Below are 15,941 nucleotides of genomic sequence, written 5' to 3' on the forward strand. Positions count from 1 at the left end.
AGTAAAGCGAATATTTATTTTCAAAGGTTGTGTGAAACAATCAGACTATGCTGCACAGTCTCATATTGCATTAGAGTGTGATGCCAAATTAATGGAAACTCCCCCAGATGAGTTTTTTTTTTTTGGGAAAAATCACACCATTAAATTAGCAACAAGTTTTCAAAAGAGCTTTAAGACTTTTCATTTCAAATCTGGGTTATCTAAATGTCAATTCAGTCACTAGAGAGAAGCCATATCAAAATCTAGGCATGGAGACGGGGGGAGGTTTAATTCAAGGTTTCTTAGCTGTGGCACCACCGACATTTGGGGTTGGAGGATTCCCTACTGTGGGTTGTTCTCCTGGGCACTGGGGGATGTTTAGTGGCATCTCTGCTCTGCCCACAGATGCCAATAGCACTTCTCCCATTTCCATGTCGTGACAGCAAAAAACTGCCTCTAGACCAGCCGTGGGCAAACTACGGCCCCGGAGGCCAGATCCGGCCGTTTGAAATGAATAAAACTAAAAAAAAAAAAAAAAAAGACCGTACCCTTTTATGTAATGATGTTTACTTTGAATTTATATTAGTTCACACAAACACTCTATCCATGCTTTTGTTCCGGCCCTCTGGTCCAGTTTAAGAACCCATTGTGGCCCTCGAGTCAAAAAGTTTGCCCACCCCTGCTCTAGGCTTTGCCAAATGTCACTTAAGTAGAGGGGCGGAAGGGAGTCACCCCTGATTGGGAACCACTGAGTCAGGCAGAACCAAGTAATCCTGTGTTTTTAGTGGTTCAGATCAGTGATTCGCAGGGGGTAGGTTATCAGAATTACCTGGAGGGATTTTTTTTTTTTTTAAAAACTACACATGGCCTTAGAGATTTTAGTAAACAGCTCCCAACGCCCACCCAATTGCTTGTAATTACTTATACCACTGCTGTCCCCTCTCCTCTCTGTCCAGTGTGCTAGAACATACCAAAATGAAGCAATTTTTAAAAGCCTACAATATCCTGGGTTAACCAGATAAAAATCCGTGAGAAACCTTATGACAGCCACCCCCATGCCCATTTCTGGACTCATGAGATTTCCCTTGGCTTGTGCACACACACAAGCATTCTGTTGGAGGCCAGAACATCAGAACATGGTTCTCTTCAATTCTTTGAGAGAAAACTAGTGCTAATCCCTGTCCTTCTCACGGTTATGAGGGAAAGGAGCAAGGCGTGGCACAATGAAAAACCTTCCCCTTTTTCCACTCTGTAAGTGCCATCTACACATTGTAGACATGCAGAGCTTCGTTCTTTATAAGCAATTATCCTTTAACCATGAAAATTACTTTCTAAATCACTCTGAGTGATGAGGCAGTCGTAATGCTGAAAAAGTGAGGCTTTTTAGTAAAGAGCAGATGCATAGAAACATGCTTCTCCCACCTGCCAAAATAGCCCATACCTTTGGCCCAAACTTTAAAATGAGGATATCCTCTTGGCTTTACATAGTGTTTCATACTTCATAAAATGCTCTCGCACACAATCATGTGCGCAAGGCAGTGCAGGTATTTTTATCCCCATTTTAAAGATGAGAAAACTGTGGCCCAGAGAGGTTATAAGACTGGCTGGTCCTAGCCAGTTATGTATTGGGAGAGCTAGAATTTGAATACAGCTTGTTGTCTCTAGAGCTGGTGCTTTTTTCATATTATTTCACAAAAATGGTGCTCAGCAGAGCCACAGCCTTAAAGCCACAATGGTAGTCTTCAGATTCCATGCAGTTAGGATTCTTTGCAAGGCTTGTCTCTTAAAAAACAAAAAACATACCAAAAAAAAAAAAAAAACCCCACAAAAAAACCCAAACCCTCCAGTAGGCTGTATTCATGCAGGTCTGACAAACAGCAGTAAGGCGGTCATCCTTCTTAGCAAGCTAAGATCGACAAAGCCATATATTTTTCTAACGGAAAAATGTCTCCATGAATAAGGAAATGAAGTCACTTAACTCGCCAGTATTCATTAACTAAAGATGCTGTTGATGCTGTAGTTAATGTTCCACAAAATTAATCTAACAATACCCAGTAATTCCTTGTTCACAAATCACACGCTATAAATTCTCAGTGCCCTAGAATGATGTCTTTTTTCTTTGTTAGTAAAATCACCATCCCCTAGCAAGGCTGGCAAGCAAAGACTAAAAGCTCAGGTTTGCTATTGGAAGATACCAGAATAAGAAACTCTGCCAATAGCAAAGCGCTGATGCTTATCTTTAGCCAGACTGCAACATAGGAAAAGTGGCATTGTGACTTAGAAGGAAGGTGTCTGGAGCTTCCTAGTGGTGTGTGAGGGCCTTAGCCTGGCTTCTGTTGAAGGGGCCTTCTCCCAACAGATCACTCCAAATGAATGAGCTTTCAATCTGTGACCCAGTGGGCCACTTTTTCCGATGTCAGCATCAGAAAATCAGTCTCATATTGCTATTTTTGTGAAAGCATGACCAAGGAAATATAATACTAACCTCATCTATAGCTTTCTTATAGCTCTGAGATAAGAGGAACCCAATCCAGAAGAATCCACAGGAAAGGAAAAAGCCAGAAGAAAGGCAGCAGGTTAGACACAAAACGGAAATTGTTAGTACACAACCGATAAATGCAAAAGGGCAAAGAGAACCTCAACCCAGAAGGGTGCAGATTTTCCTTATTATTACTCTCAGTAAGCTCCCTTACTTTAAAACATAATCAACAGAGTAAACAAAAAAGGCTTCACATTTATTTCATAGAAAAGACTAGAGGCCCGGTGCACAAATTTGTGCATGGGTGGGGTCCTTCGGCCCAGCTGGCAATCAGGGTGGTGGGAGGTTGGCTGTGGGAGCGCACTGACCACCAGGGGGCAACTCCTGCATTGAGCGTCTGACCCCTGGTGGTCAGTGTGCATCATAGCGACCGGTTGTTCGGTTGCTTAGGCTTTTATATATATAGATGCTCAGAAAATTTAGGTGGAGAGTAACTCATCCCAAATTAATTTCTAACTTTCAAATTCCAGCCTCTGTGCTCTTATTTCTTTCTTTAAGGCCACCTGGGATCTGCTGTGTCACAGTAATGCAGCTAGAATTCACGTTATCAGGTCCCCTGGCAGACCATGCTTATTAGGTTTTGGTCCCAAAAATATAGTCCTAGAGGCATGAAACACAGCAGAAAAATTGTAATATTAACTCATATGGAAAATAATATGGAGAAAGGCAAGGTAGATAAGAGAAACCCGTAGAACGTGCCCAAATCTTCTTAACTGCTAGTTTCAACACCTTTTGGCCAAATTTGAGTAGAAATTATGGAACTAATGATATGAATTATTTGCTAATGATCACCAAACCCATAAAGGCAGATAAGCAATCCAATATCCGTTCAGTTCTTTCCTCATCAGGTATGTCTTCCTTTTGGATGCTCTGCTTATTAATCTCAAGAATTTTTGTTTTATAGTCACGAGTGTATCCCCAATGACTTTATCCTGTGGGTTTTCTGGTGAATTAAAAGCTTATAACTCTTTGAGGGAAAAGCACTCACAGCTGGTCGACTAGATCGGGTAATGTCCCTGGATTCTTCTGGCTTCACCTTGGAAGGCTCATGGGGGAGCACAGGTGATCCTTCCGACTTGCTGTTGGCTAGAGGAAAACACAGAGGGCCAAGAAAGGTAATGACCGTCAGAAAGTGCTGGCTCAAGTTCAGGAGTTCTGTGTGAGTCATCCTTTAGGATTACTCAGCTGACCCATTTGCTAAGGCACATCCTCAAGCAAATCCATGAAAAAAGAGTAAATGTTTAGGCAAACTAAATCAAGCAAACACACTAGTGGAAGTTCACTAGTAATAATAAGAGAAACTAGCGTGCACGACCACCACTACCATTTACTGAGCATTAATTGTGTGTCAAGCCTAGTGCTAAGCGTTTTCTATGACAATCCTCACTCCAACCCAATCATGTGGCACATTTTCCTATTTTACAATTGAATAGGCTTAGAGATATAACACACCGGCCTAAGGTCACATTGAAATTATGGACAGAGCTGAGATTCTGTCTGATTTCTCAAAGTCCTAGTCTTAAGATTCAGTGTTTCCTTTCTTCTTTTACCTCTTACCCACGAGGACAAGTTATTTTGATGGAATTTTGTGGAGAAAAATATTAGAAACCCATTTTATTTGGTGGAATAGTTTTTAAGTGGGTGTGTGGAGAGAGTTGTCTGGGTCCTTGAGGGGAGAAAGAATGAGGTGGGGGCAGGAAGGGGAGTGTTGATGATAAAGGAGAGGGACCCTAGAATAGAGATGCCGAGCATGGGTGGGGGAGGGCTCCCTGACAGCTATAGAGTGAAGAGCACCCCTCCCGTTCATGAGCTTATAGGTGGAGAAGGAGTAATCTAGGTTTTTTTCTAGGTCCAGAAGATACAAGAGTGCTTTTGATCCAGAAGAACTAGGAGCCAAAGGAAAGAAGGTAAGAATTAAACCTGAACCAGGCCAGAGAATTTTCTTTAGCATTTACTCTTACTACGGATATTAAATTATCAATAGAAAAAGGTAAGGGAAATCTCAATTAAGTACATTTATATTTGGATCAAGGCAACACAAGTATACATAGCTGTGGCTGTGCCACTGACATTAGAAGAATGCATACAGGGGCAACCATAGGCCAGTCTATAACCCAGTTCAGAGATAGGATTATCACATTTCAAAATGGACATGTAGTGACTTTATTTATTTAAAACCTTGAAAAGATTTAGAAGGTAAATAATGATTGTGTCTAGTGAAAAGGCTAAGAAAATTGTGCTAATATTTATCAAATTGCACTTTAAAAAGTCTTGGTCTTTCTTACTTGGAAGCAAAATTATCTTCTGAAGAAGGTTATTCAGAAAGAGTAAATTTAGATTAGCTAGAAACAATGTGCTGTTGTGTATAATTAGCTGGACATACTAATGTCTTTCACACGCTTCCACATTAATGAAAACTGAACACTGATGAATGACTTGAATTAAATGGTCAGAGGCTAATTTTTACCTCTCCAACAGGAATAACCAGAAGAGTTAAATATGTATTTTAAGTTAAAATTTTATTTCTTCTCAAATATATATATACTAGAGGCCCGATGCATGAAATTCGTGCAAGGGGGTCAGCCCTCGCAGCCCTGGCTTCAACAGGAAGGTCACAGAAAGGACATCCAGAAGGGTGTTCGGCTTTCCGGTCTCATTAGCATATTATGCTTTTATTATTATAGATCTAGTCTACATTAGTCTTTATTGAATTTCACTTTGAAAAATAACTAGTATTATGAACTATGTTCAGAATACAAAAAGGGACTACTGGCACAACAGGAAGAGAATACTTGGGGGTACAGGAAACTCAAAACAGGAAATCAAATGAAAATGGAAATTCAGCGACTGGTAAGTGATTATATTTTCAAATAATACCAATATTCTGTGATCTCCCTGCAAAACATTGGTACCTGTGGTTAGAAAGGGTTTTGTCCACACCAGACATCACATAATTGGGGATGGTGGCCCGCTCCTCTAAGGATATTGAGGTTGAGAGCAGTTAAGCGGCTCTTCAGAACCACACAGTGGTGGCCACGCCAGGAGCATGTGTCACAGAAGTCAGGAAGTAGCCCGACTCCCCGCCCATGGCTCTCCTCTCCAGGCCATGTTGTCGGGGAGAGGCAAGGGAAAGCTTTACCTCGAACCCTGGTCCGTTCACTGGACCCTGCTTGCGATCCGGGCTGCGAGCCGCCTTGGGAGCTGGGCTGGGAGCTGGGGGTGCTGGAGCTGGACGAACTGCCACTGCTGGTCCTCTGCAAGGGGCTCTCCAAGATGGGCTCGGTTCTCCGCAGGTCGGGGTTGCTGCAAGGACGCAGAGCGCAGTGACTACCCTCTCAAGACCTTGCCCTTGGTAGACACAAGCATAGACCGGTCCCATCTCAGGGCGGAGGGATAAAGAGTGCTTAGGTGACCTTGAACTAAAGGGGTCCACGATAGCCACACCATCCTCTGTGGAACTTCCGGCCAGATCACTATCTGGATGGGATGAACTCTTTTATTTATTCATTTTTTTTTGAGTGTGTAAAAATGTAACTTATGTAACTTTTTCTTTTGCGGGGGAGGGGGTGGGGGAGGGGCGGGGAGGAGATGATGAACTCTTGACCCAACTTTTGGGTCATCACACTTCGAGTTTTAGCTGTGAAATGATCAATCTTCAAAGGAGGCTTTCTTTTAAACCACTTACCCTGTGCTCATTGTGAAAAACTTGAAGAATATTAAAAGATAAAAATAAGGAAGCAGCACATGCAATCTCTGAATCAAGAGATATTCAGTTATATTTTACTATTTGGTGTATCATCTTCCAGTCTTTTTTCTTTTTTATATATAGAAGCATACTGTATATTCAGTTTTGCAGCTTGCTTCTCCCCTCCGCCCCCCCCCACCCTTAACACATATGAGTAGCTTCTTATGCTCCTACAAACAATAATGGCTGCATAATAGTCCAGTAAACAGAGGCATTAGTTTCACCATTCCTCTCTTGTTAGACATTATCATGCTTCCATTCCATTGCTGTGACACATAACACTACAATGGCTATCTGCAAGCACAAAAATGTCCAATCACACCTCCCTTCCCTGGAATTGCAATTCTTAGGTGAAAGGGCAAGAACTGGTGTATGTGTGTGTGCACATTTGTATGTGAATGTACAAAAACATATTAATGGAGATTCGGTGACTGGTAAGTGACTGCATTTCATTGTGAAGCTACTCACAACGCAGTGTTAATGGAAAGGTATTAGAAGTCTCCGCTGCAGTGTATGGGATGGTCCATCGCACCGAATTCTTACCACATGTTTTTATGAGCAGTTTGGTAATTTGTAAAACATTTTGTACCTTGTTGTTTTAATTCAGTTTAAGATACAACTACTGAGATACATTAAGTTTTACTCACATTTGTTTGCCATTTATAATTCCTCTTCAGTAAATCACTTAATCAAGCTCTTTGCTTGTATAGCTAGTGGTGTATTTATATTTTTTAACTTCTTGGAGGAAGTCTTTATATGCATTGGCTGTTATCAAAGGGAGGTGTGTTTTCAAAATAATTAAATGCTAATTCAAGAACTAATTAGTTTGTTGGCAGGCTACTAGTTCTACTTTTTATAAAATCTTCCTGTATTACTTGTCTGCTGGTCTTTCCTGCTTCCTAAATTGTAGTATTTATGCACTCACTGTGTTGGTCTATACCAGGCACTGGGCCAGGTGTTTGCGATATGTAGTGACACAGCCATGTCTTGTGCCAGCTTAGCCAGACACACAGACACACTTGCCTGTAGTGAGCACAGGGGGACATGGGAGCACAGAGCAGGGCCTTCTAGGCCACTTCCGGTGATCATGGAAACTATACCAGGAAAAGAGACATCTCAGCAGTAGCGGTGGGAGGCAACTGCTGAGATTTTTATGACTTTGTTATAAAAACAGCAGTATTTTCAAGGTTTCTACGAAGCTCTTCCTTTGTCATTTTTACCTCACAGACTTTTCATTTTTTTTAACATAATGCTGGGCATAGATAATACAGTGACTTGTGACTCAAAGCTCCAATGTTTGCCATCCCACTGCTAAGAGGAGTCACATCGGCCCCCTTCATGTTTCCAATGTCTTCAGTTCCCCAACAACTTTTTACACCTTTGCTAATGGAGTCACCATAGTGCTGATTTTAGTGCAGTGAGATATCATATGAAAATGTAATTTATGCTCTCATTTTGCTCTGCCCATTTCAAGATCAATTGCATACCAGGAACTCTATACCGTGTTGCTTGTCAGATGTTTCACCCATAAATATGAAGAGAATATGTGCCCTCCCTTTGACACACTTGAGGATTAGTCTACCAAAAACCTGGCCACGGAATGACATCTATATAGCAGCAACTAAACCAGGTATCTTTTTGAAAACACAGGAACCTTACTCTATGGTAATGTACCTGCAAAAACGTTTTGATTGAGTTATAAAAGTTCTTAAAATTGGGTTATTGGAAAACATTGCTGGTGGCTTTAGAAAATATTACATATAAAAATAAATATATCATCATAATTTATTAATTTTGATCATATAAATGTAAAATATATGACAAAGTTATTTTAGGTTATTATAGTAAAGGGGTTGCTAAATTGACATAACAGTAGTATCGACTACTGAAGTGACTGTTGGTAAACTTCAGGAAAACTTTAAAATTTCTCAGTATTTTTATGACACTCCTTTGTATAGTAACTATTTTTGTGAAAATTGTTAGCATCTAATTAACTAAAATAGATTTGGATTCACGATGGAAAAACCCCCGACTTAGAGAATGTCTGCAATGATCAATGTATAATATTTCTGAAATATTCTTATTTCAAATTTTTCATTTTTCACAAAGATTACAATCTCATCTTCTTTAATTCCCAAATAATGAATTCTTCCCATTGTCCTCTTTTACTAAACAGCAGTGATGAGGAATTATTTATGTATTATTAATTCCCAAAATATTTTTTCTAAAAATTGTGTTGCTAACCAACTGTATTGCAAATGGAAGGTGGTGGGCATACAAAGGCGTCTTGGTAGTTGCTCGCATTTTGTGGAATGGTAAGGTAGTGTCCTTTGTATTAAAAGAAAATCGACTGAGAGAAGTGTGGCTATGAGCTCTGACTTTTCCCCTGGTGGCTGTGGTGTGGTAGTCAGATCCAGCGATTAGCTCTCATGTAGCACTCCTTTGATCATGTAACCAAAACCTTTCTATTAAGCACCTACTTTATGAGCCTCATTAGCCCGGTATGAGGGATGGAGGAGAGCACAGGGCACAGGGCAGTCCAGTTACAACCCAATCCTAGGGATGAGCGTGTGCCCTGCAAATAATAAAACAAGGCAAAACTCTGCACGCTGTGTGTAAAAGTCTGTAAATAGTATTGGAGTTTGGAGAACAATGAATGTGGTCTAGAGCAGGCAAAGTGGTGTCAGGAAGGAGACAGGCTTTGGGCCTTGGAGGGGCGGGCAGGAAGGCTCGGGGAACAGCCCGAACAAAGACACAGGGGCTGGGGTTTTCCCAGGGCTTATTGCTGTGGAGAGGACACCACTTTGGTGGGGCCCCAGAGTCTGTGTTAAGAAACCCTGGGACAGTGCGGCCATGGCCTACAGAGCCTGGCGGAGGGCATGGGTCTCCCAGGGTAGGCTAATGAATGACTGGCCAGGAGAGAGGCAGGCTGACCAGGTAGGACGCTGCTGTCACATGTGATAACAAGGCATGAGCCCGGCTGTCCTAGGATAAGAGAGGGGCATGGATATGAGCAGAACCAGCTGGGATGAGCGAGCATCTCTGATGGGACTCAGCCTTTTTCTTTGTGAAGCTAATTGGTTCCCATGGGCATTAAATCCGTGACCTGGGCCTCATTAGCACAAGACCTCCCCACAGCAGCGAGCCGGCATGGGTGATCTTAACAGAGTTGCTATTTTCGCCACTGAAGACTGAAAAAAGTATTTTGTTTCTATGTAACCACACAGAAATAGGAAAAACTTTAAAATGCCTTTTCTGAATTCGTTTTGTGTGAAGTATGAGTATTTTGAGAAAAAAAAAGTTATATTGTTCACATCTTTTCTCTTCCTTATTATGTAGCAATAAATGGTCTGGCCTTGGGGCTTAGGGGTCTGAGATAAATGCTCTTAGAGGAGATCAATTTCAGAAGAATTCCACGAGATAATAGATTTCTCCTGTTCACATATTAACTGAACCTACTCAGATTCAAATGTGTAAAAACTTGAAAACATTCATATAGCTTTCTTTAAATGCTAACTTTTAGTTCAGATATTTGCCATCCCACAGACAATGCTGCTTTGTCTATGAAACATACAGTAAAAAAGGAAAAATGTGGCAATTGTTCCATTTACTTAAATCATATAAAAAGTCAAAACATAAAATTAGGATTACAAAGTGATTTCTTGGCCCAAACACGTGGGCCAAGTCTATAATTAACTGGCTGGCTGCCAAAATTCACTTTACTTTGTTCTTTGATGACACAGCCAACGGGGATAAAGGAGTCATAAGAAGACAGGTTTGAAATGGGACAGAGAATTATTTTTTGAAATTAAGCATTTAGTTATTGCGTTTTGACTGGGAGTTTCAGGCTTAATTTAAATCTTTTCATATTCAGAATGTACTGGTCTGATCAAAGTTTAATTTGCTTTAAGAGAACACATGAATCAAAGCTAAATATTCAAGTCCCTGGAATTTTTAAAAAATATTTTTTTAAATGAGCAAATCAAATCTTGATTTAAACTTAACTCATCACCTTGACAACATAAGGCATTTGGGAGTCCACAGGGCATCCGAGAACTTCCCTTTGAACTAGCAGCCTGAGCAAGGCCCAGCTGCACACACTGAAGAAGGACGGGCAGGGAACAGGGGAGGGGTCACAGTGTTTTCACCCAGACTTTGGCCCTCCAGGAAGGAAATAGTTAAAAGCACATGATGGTACTAGTTCCAGCTCGAGTAGGGACATTTTGGGGGGTATACGTGGGTCTCATGGGACAAAGCTTTTAAATGGTAGTGAAAGATCACCAGATGAGGATCAATAGCCATAAGATGAAGATGAGTTGTTAACAGACTCACTAAATCATACAGCGAGAAAGGTGGAGGCAAAACAGTGCCCTGTCAACCCCTTCTCTTGGGAAAACGAGGCAGCAATGACAGCTGCGTTCACTACTGGAAGATTCACATGGCGTGGTGCTTGAGTGAGGACTTGGGTGCAACACTACCAGCTTTCAAATGTTGGCTCTATTGCTTACTAATTTTGTCAGCTTGGGTAATTTAGTTGTGTTCATCTCAGTTTCTGCATCTATAAAATGGAGTTGATTATAGTCACCACTTCAAAGAGCTGTCATATAGTTTAAATTAGTTAACATCTCTAATGCACATGGACACTGAACAGAACTCTGCAGTGATAGGTGTTCCAGAGTGTTTAATGAATAAGGAAATAAATATATTAAATTGACCCAAACCAAGCAGAAGGCAAGGATCCACAGGGGTGGTCCAATAACATTTTCTTGACTGACACCAGCACAGATGTACCTCCTCCAAAAGGTATCTATTTAAAAACCTGTGTCCAATAGGGCTCTTGGATTTGGAGTGGCATGTGCAGACAGTGGGAGAGTGACAATAACAGGCAAGTTTTTCTGGAAGAAGGAAGGCTATTGAAACAGTAAAGTTCTGATTTTCCCCTCATGTTACAGGTACATGCTTGCATATGCCAATTTAACTCAAGAGCCTTCTATTCGGGATGCTAAGTAGTTTATTGATTAAAACATATGACTATATAATGTCTTGCATCTAGTAACTGGAGTTCCTTAGTACTGGATTTAGGAAGGGAAAACTGTACTTCTTAAGCATTAGGCTCAGCAATTATTTTTCTTCACTGTTTAGCACAAGAGTGGCTTATTTCTCAATCACTTTATAACATACACAGGTAGGACTGCTCTCCTGTTGGTTCTTCTCCAACTGGTGACTTGGGGACTCAGAAATAGAATTTTGCCCCTAATAATACCTGTAGCACGGAAGAGCAGCAGGCATATTATATCCTCTGACCCATGGGCCCATGAGTCAGGCAGCCTTGGTTGAGTCACTGGGTCCCAAGGCAACACACAGCCTTGCATACAGAGCGGATCCTCAGTAAACATTTGCTAAATTTAGCCAATGAAATGAAAATATTGATAACAAAACATCCTGAACCTGTCCCTTATTACATGCGTAATCTTTCTGGGGAACCATTCTACATGTGCTAATTTTCTAGTCTCCCTTCAGAGCCATTTCAAGGAAAAGGCTAGGAGGACAAAAAGGAATATTGACCAAGTACACGAAGTGTAGCTTTAGCAGCATGGTAAAAGATGAATTATTTAAAAGCTACCTTTTTAATGGCTTTGTGGGTGGGCAGCTGTCTGACAACTGCTACAAAAAGAACTCTGAAGACCTCATTCAGGCCATCAGAAAGTAGGAGAGTCTCCGTATTACAGTAATGCCCTCAGTGAATCGCATCTCCCAGTGTCCATGCACGTGTACTCCTTTATGCAGCAGCTCAAGGCTTGACCATGTGACCTGTGGAGGCCAATGGGTCATCAGCAAGATGATGCAGGGAAAGTGGTGAAAAGCACTTGTGCACTGGACACAGTAAAGAAGCCCAGAGTGAAGGACGACATGGAGGTCAGCTGACAACCATCGGCTCAGTGCTGCTGCATGAGTGAGCCCAAGCGAGACCAACAGAACTTCTTTGCAAACCCACAGAATCGTGAGAAATAATAAATTGTTATTATTTCAGGCCACCAGGTTCTAGGGTGCTTTGTTATGCAACAAAGATGAACTAAAGCTATCTCTATCACAATCAAGAAAACACATCCTCAAGTTTTAAAAAATGCAATGTAATCCCGAGTTGCAAAGCCTGATTCAGACCTTAAATACCTTAAATGTTGGTCACTTGGAGATACGTGATAGCTAGAAGAAGGTGCGTTTGTAGAACTGTTCCAGGTGGCAAAGGTGGGGATTTTCCATCCTCCCTGTCCTCCATAAACCCTCTGACTTTCAATGTAGGTAAGTGATCTTTACCTCTTAGCTCACTCCTTTCCTACCTCCTCTGTAAGCAGAAAAATGTCAGCTGTCTCACAAATCCTGCATTCTTTGCACAAAGTACAATATTTAAGTGGCTCCGAGGGAAAAGCTCATGTTTTGCAAGCCACTGACCATCAAATATCAACCGTCTTAGGCCCTGACATTATTAAAATAACACTTTGGGGGAACAAAGAGCTGCTTTTAATTTGACTATATGACAACAGTTCCCTTTCTTTTTGACCGATAGAAGGAAAAATACTTAAAGTTGAAATGATGCTTGATTTACAGCAACTAAAATTCTAAGCAACTGATCAGTGAACAGAGCCTCAGGGCAGAGTTCAAAGGAGAAGTAGCAGTGGTAAGTGGGGCTTCGAGCTGCTTGGAGGGGGTGACTGAGGAAGTTCAGGGGGCTCTCTGGTCACAGGGTAGCCCAGTGTTCCTCAGCACTGCTTATAGCAACACTCGCTCAGCGTGGATCTGACAAATCACTGGACAAAAATGGCTCATTCAGAGCTTCCTGCTATTGGTAGCCACTCAGAGTGGATTAGCTTCTTTGCCCTAAAGGGATTCCTGTTCTTAGTACAGTTCCATCTTATTTTGGACCGACCCCTTCCTAAGGCTCTTCATGTGAAGAGGAAGATTAAAGCTTTATGATCAAAAGCATTCCATATTTTCAAGATCTATGCAAATAATCATAACCTTCATGCCTACTCTCTCTCACTAGCAAGGGAGAGAGTCCTTCTCTTATTATGAACACAATAAAGAAGAACAAAACAGGCTGTCCAGGCTCATCCTTTTTATAGTCTCAGCAGAGGCCTTTTGCTATTTCAGTTGGTTCTAAAATGGGGAGTTTTCATCATGAAAACTCTGAGGGAAGCTTGAGGAGCTGTAGCAGCCAACAGCATCTGTTCCCACAGAAAATCTGCCGCGATACTGTAACGATGCTGTTTACTTTCCAGCTTCTCTCAAGATCTCTGCACCAACCGGTAGGTGGATGCAACTTCCTGTCTGCAGGATTGTACATGGTTGATGGAAAATTCTCGGAGAGTACAGAGCCCCAGTGGAAGCCTGGCTGCATTTCAGTGGCCCTCCATAATCCAACAGGGGAGTTCCTCCTATGGGCTGGTCCCTGTGTCATTTGCCAAGTGAGGGGGGCTCTGCAGCTGGTCCCCAATGCATTTCTTTGGCAATTACTTTCCAATGTCTCAGTGGTCCTCAGGGCACATTTCTGGACCTGATGCTAAGAATCCCCTCAAACCAGGCCATTTTCTTCTGTTGATTCCATAAAATGGTCTCTCAAGGGATGGTTTTTGATATTACAACCAGGCTTATCCTTGCAATTTTACTCCACAATTTTTAAAACTGTCAGGGAAGATACACCTGATTGGCTTCTGGGTTGCCTCATTCATTCATTGATTCATTCATTGATTCATTCGCTCATTCATTCATGAACCCCCACTGCACACCGATGTCTGGGAAAAGCTGCTGAAGAAACAGAAGGCCTATGCTCTGTCCCACCAAAGAGTACAGTCCAGACGGCCAGTCAATATGCCTCTGACATAAAAAAGAACAAAGACATTTTTTAGGAGAGCAATAATGACGACAACGGTGGGGGCTTCTTCCTTCACCTGAACTGTCTTTCCCCTTTACCTTGCTCTGATGGGCTGAGATCCTAGTCTGGGTCCAAGAGCACTACCATTTCCAGGAGAGTTCTTTCTGGCTAACGCTGGGGATATCGAAGTTGTTCTTTGAGGCACCTGAAAGAAAAGCGAATTCAGAAATATTTTCCATAAAATAGCTTCCATAAGTGATTGCCTGAAAAAAAGATTTGCCAGGAGTTACAGCAATGACCAGAAACAGGGAAGAAACATCTTTCATTTCTGAAAGAATGATTGAACTCCCTAAATAAAATCAAACAAAATGCATTGAGGCATATTCAGCAACCATTAAGGAATGTGGTCCTGAATTTTAAAAACACATTTAAAAACAGATCATGATCATTATTTTCATTCATTGAGTTCCCTTTTTTGTGTGCAAGCCTGGTGGATGCCAGAAATTTCTCTAGGGTACCATGAACTCACTTGATCACTGGAAATTGCATCAGTTAAGAACCATCCAGATAAATTTGAGTTTCATTTTAGGCTCACAGCACAACTGATAAACAGTAAGGGAAATTATGAAATCTGGTGAGAAACTAGGGTATCAGGCTAGAACTTGGGACAAAAGCCACATGTCTGTGAGCTCAGAGAAACTATTGCAATAGATCTTGCATGTTTCCACTTCCTCATCAACTCGCAATTACTAATGAATAATAACACCCCAAACACAGCTTTGAAAAGTCAATCTGCAAATATAATAGAAAACAGGATTAACACTGAAAATACTGGACGGGTCTTCAAAAAGACTGAGTACCAATCACACTGCGAGGTACATTAGGAAAATGTATGTATCATTAGTTAACCTAGCAAGGGCCTAAGGTAGAATTCAAGAATGCCTTCTTTTATGAAACATTTTTTAATGAGAAATCAAATATGGTAACTGTATTTAAGGAGTCCAACATGAGAGGAGAGTAGAGAGAAAACTTACATTATGAAAGTGCCCAGGAAATGAAAATGTTGATGTCCCGTGACAGCTATTTGGGTTCAACATTCATCAGGTACTTCAGTTTTTCTTCATTTTTTTTGGAGGAGGGGAAGGTCTCTTTTAGTGTTTTGTACTAGATATTTTAAAAATGTGCCCTATTTTAAGATTATCAATAAATTAAATGATGTTCACATTAATAGAAATTTTATTGGTTATTAGAATATATTTTAAGTTAAAGACCTAGAAAGACGAGTCAGTGACATGAAGCAAAATGACCAAATCAGTGCTCTCACCTACTCAAATTAAATATCACTTTTACTGTCTTCCTTTCTCGTTTTGTAAGCTTAAATAGTTGTAGAGAAGAAAGAGTCTAATGAACAATTAGAACCTGAAATGTTAGTATTGATCTAAATTTTTCTCCCAGAGTTTACAAACGTGTGCCTGCATGCTTTTACAGAGTGGACTGATAACCTCCATTCAAGTTTCCCCAGATCTTGTGTCTGCTCCTCCGTCCATCTGGTTTCCATATTGAACTTGGCTGCCACAAGAACCCTTTTTAACGGCATCTCTGCTTCCATAAGAGGAGAACAGCACTGCTCATTTTCAAAACAATGGATATCCTCTTACAATATCCTTTTGAGGAAAATGTTTGGAAATCATGTGGTATTATCTATTTTTATTATTGTTATATTTTTTTTCTGGAATCAACAATAGCACTGGTCACTGGACATTGTGCAGTATCCCATTTGTCATAGCTCTTATGCTGAGTTCAGAAGA

General features: G+C 41.0%; 1 protein-coding gene across 9 annotated transcripts in view; it reads right to left on the bottom strand.

The window, feature by feature from the left end:
* The window catches only part of TNIK (TRAF2 and NCK interacting kinase), a 347,969-nt gene that overhangs the window by 39,189 nt on the left and 292,839 nt on the right, over nt 1–15,941 (bottom strand). For 5 of the 9 annotated variants that reach the window (XM_059687029.1, XM_059687031.1, XM_059687025.1 and 2 more), the window contains 4 exons: nt 14,232–14,338; nt 5,658–5,821; nt 3,507–3,604; nt 2,465–2,488 (listed from right to left, as the gene is read on the bottom strand). In XM_059687029.1, coding sequence (XP_059543012.1) covers nt 2,465–2,488; nt 3,507–3,604; nt 5,658–5,821; nt 14,232–14,338 — 393 coding nt within the window. The remainder of the gene's footprint in view (nt 1–2,464; nt 2,489–3,506; nt 3,605–5,657; nt 5,822–14,231; nt 14,339–15,941) is intronic. The other 4 variants (XM_059687034.1, XM_059687028.1, XM_059687030.1 and 1 more) reach the window with 1 other exon arrangement.

This window comes from Myotis daubentonii, chromosome 3 (genome assembly GCF_963259705.1).
Source record: "Myotis daubentonii chromosome 3, mMyoDau2.1, whole genome shotgun sequence".
NCBI lineage: Eukaryota > Metazoa > Chordata > Mammalia > Chiroptera > Vespertilionidae > Myotis > Myotis daubentonii.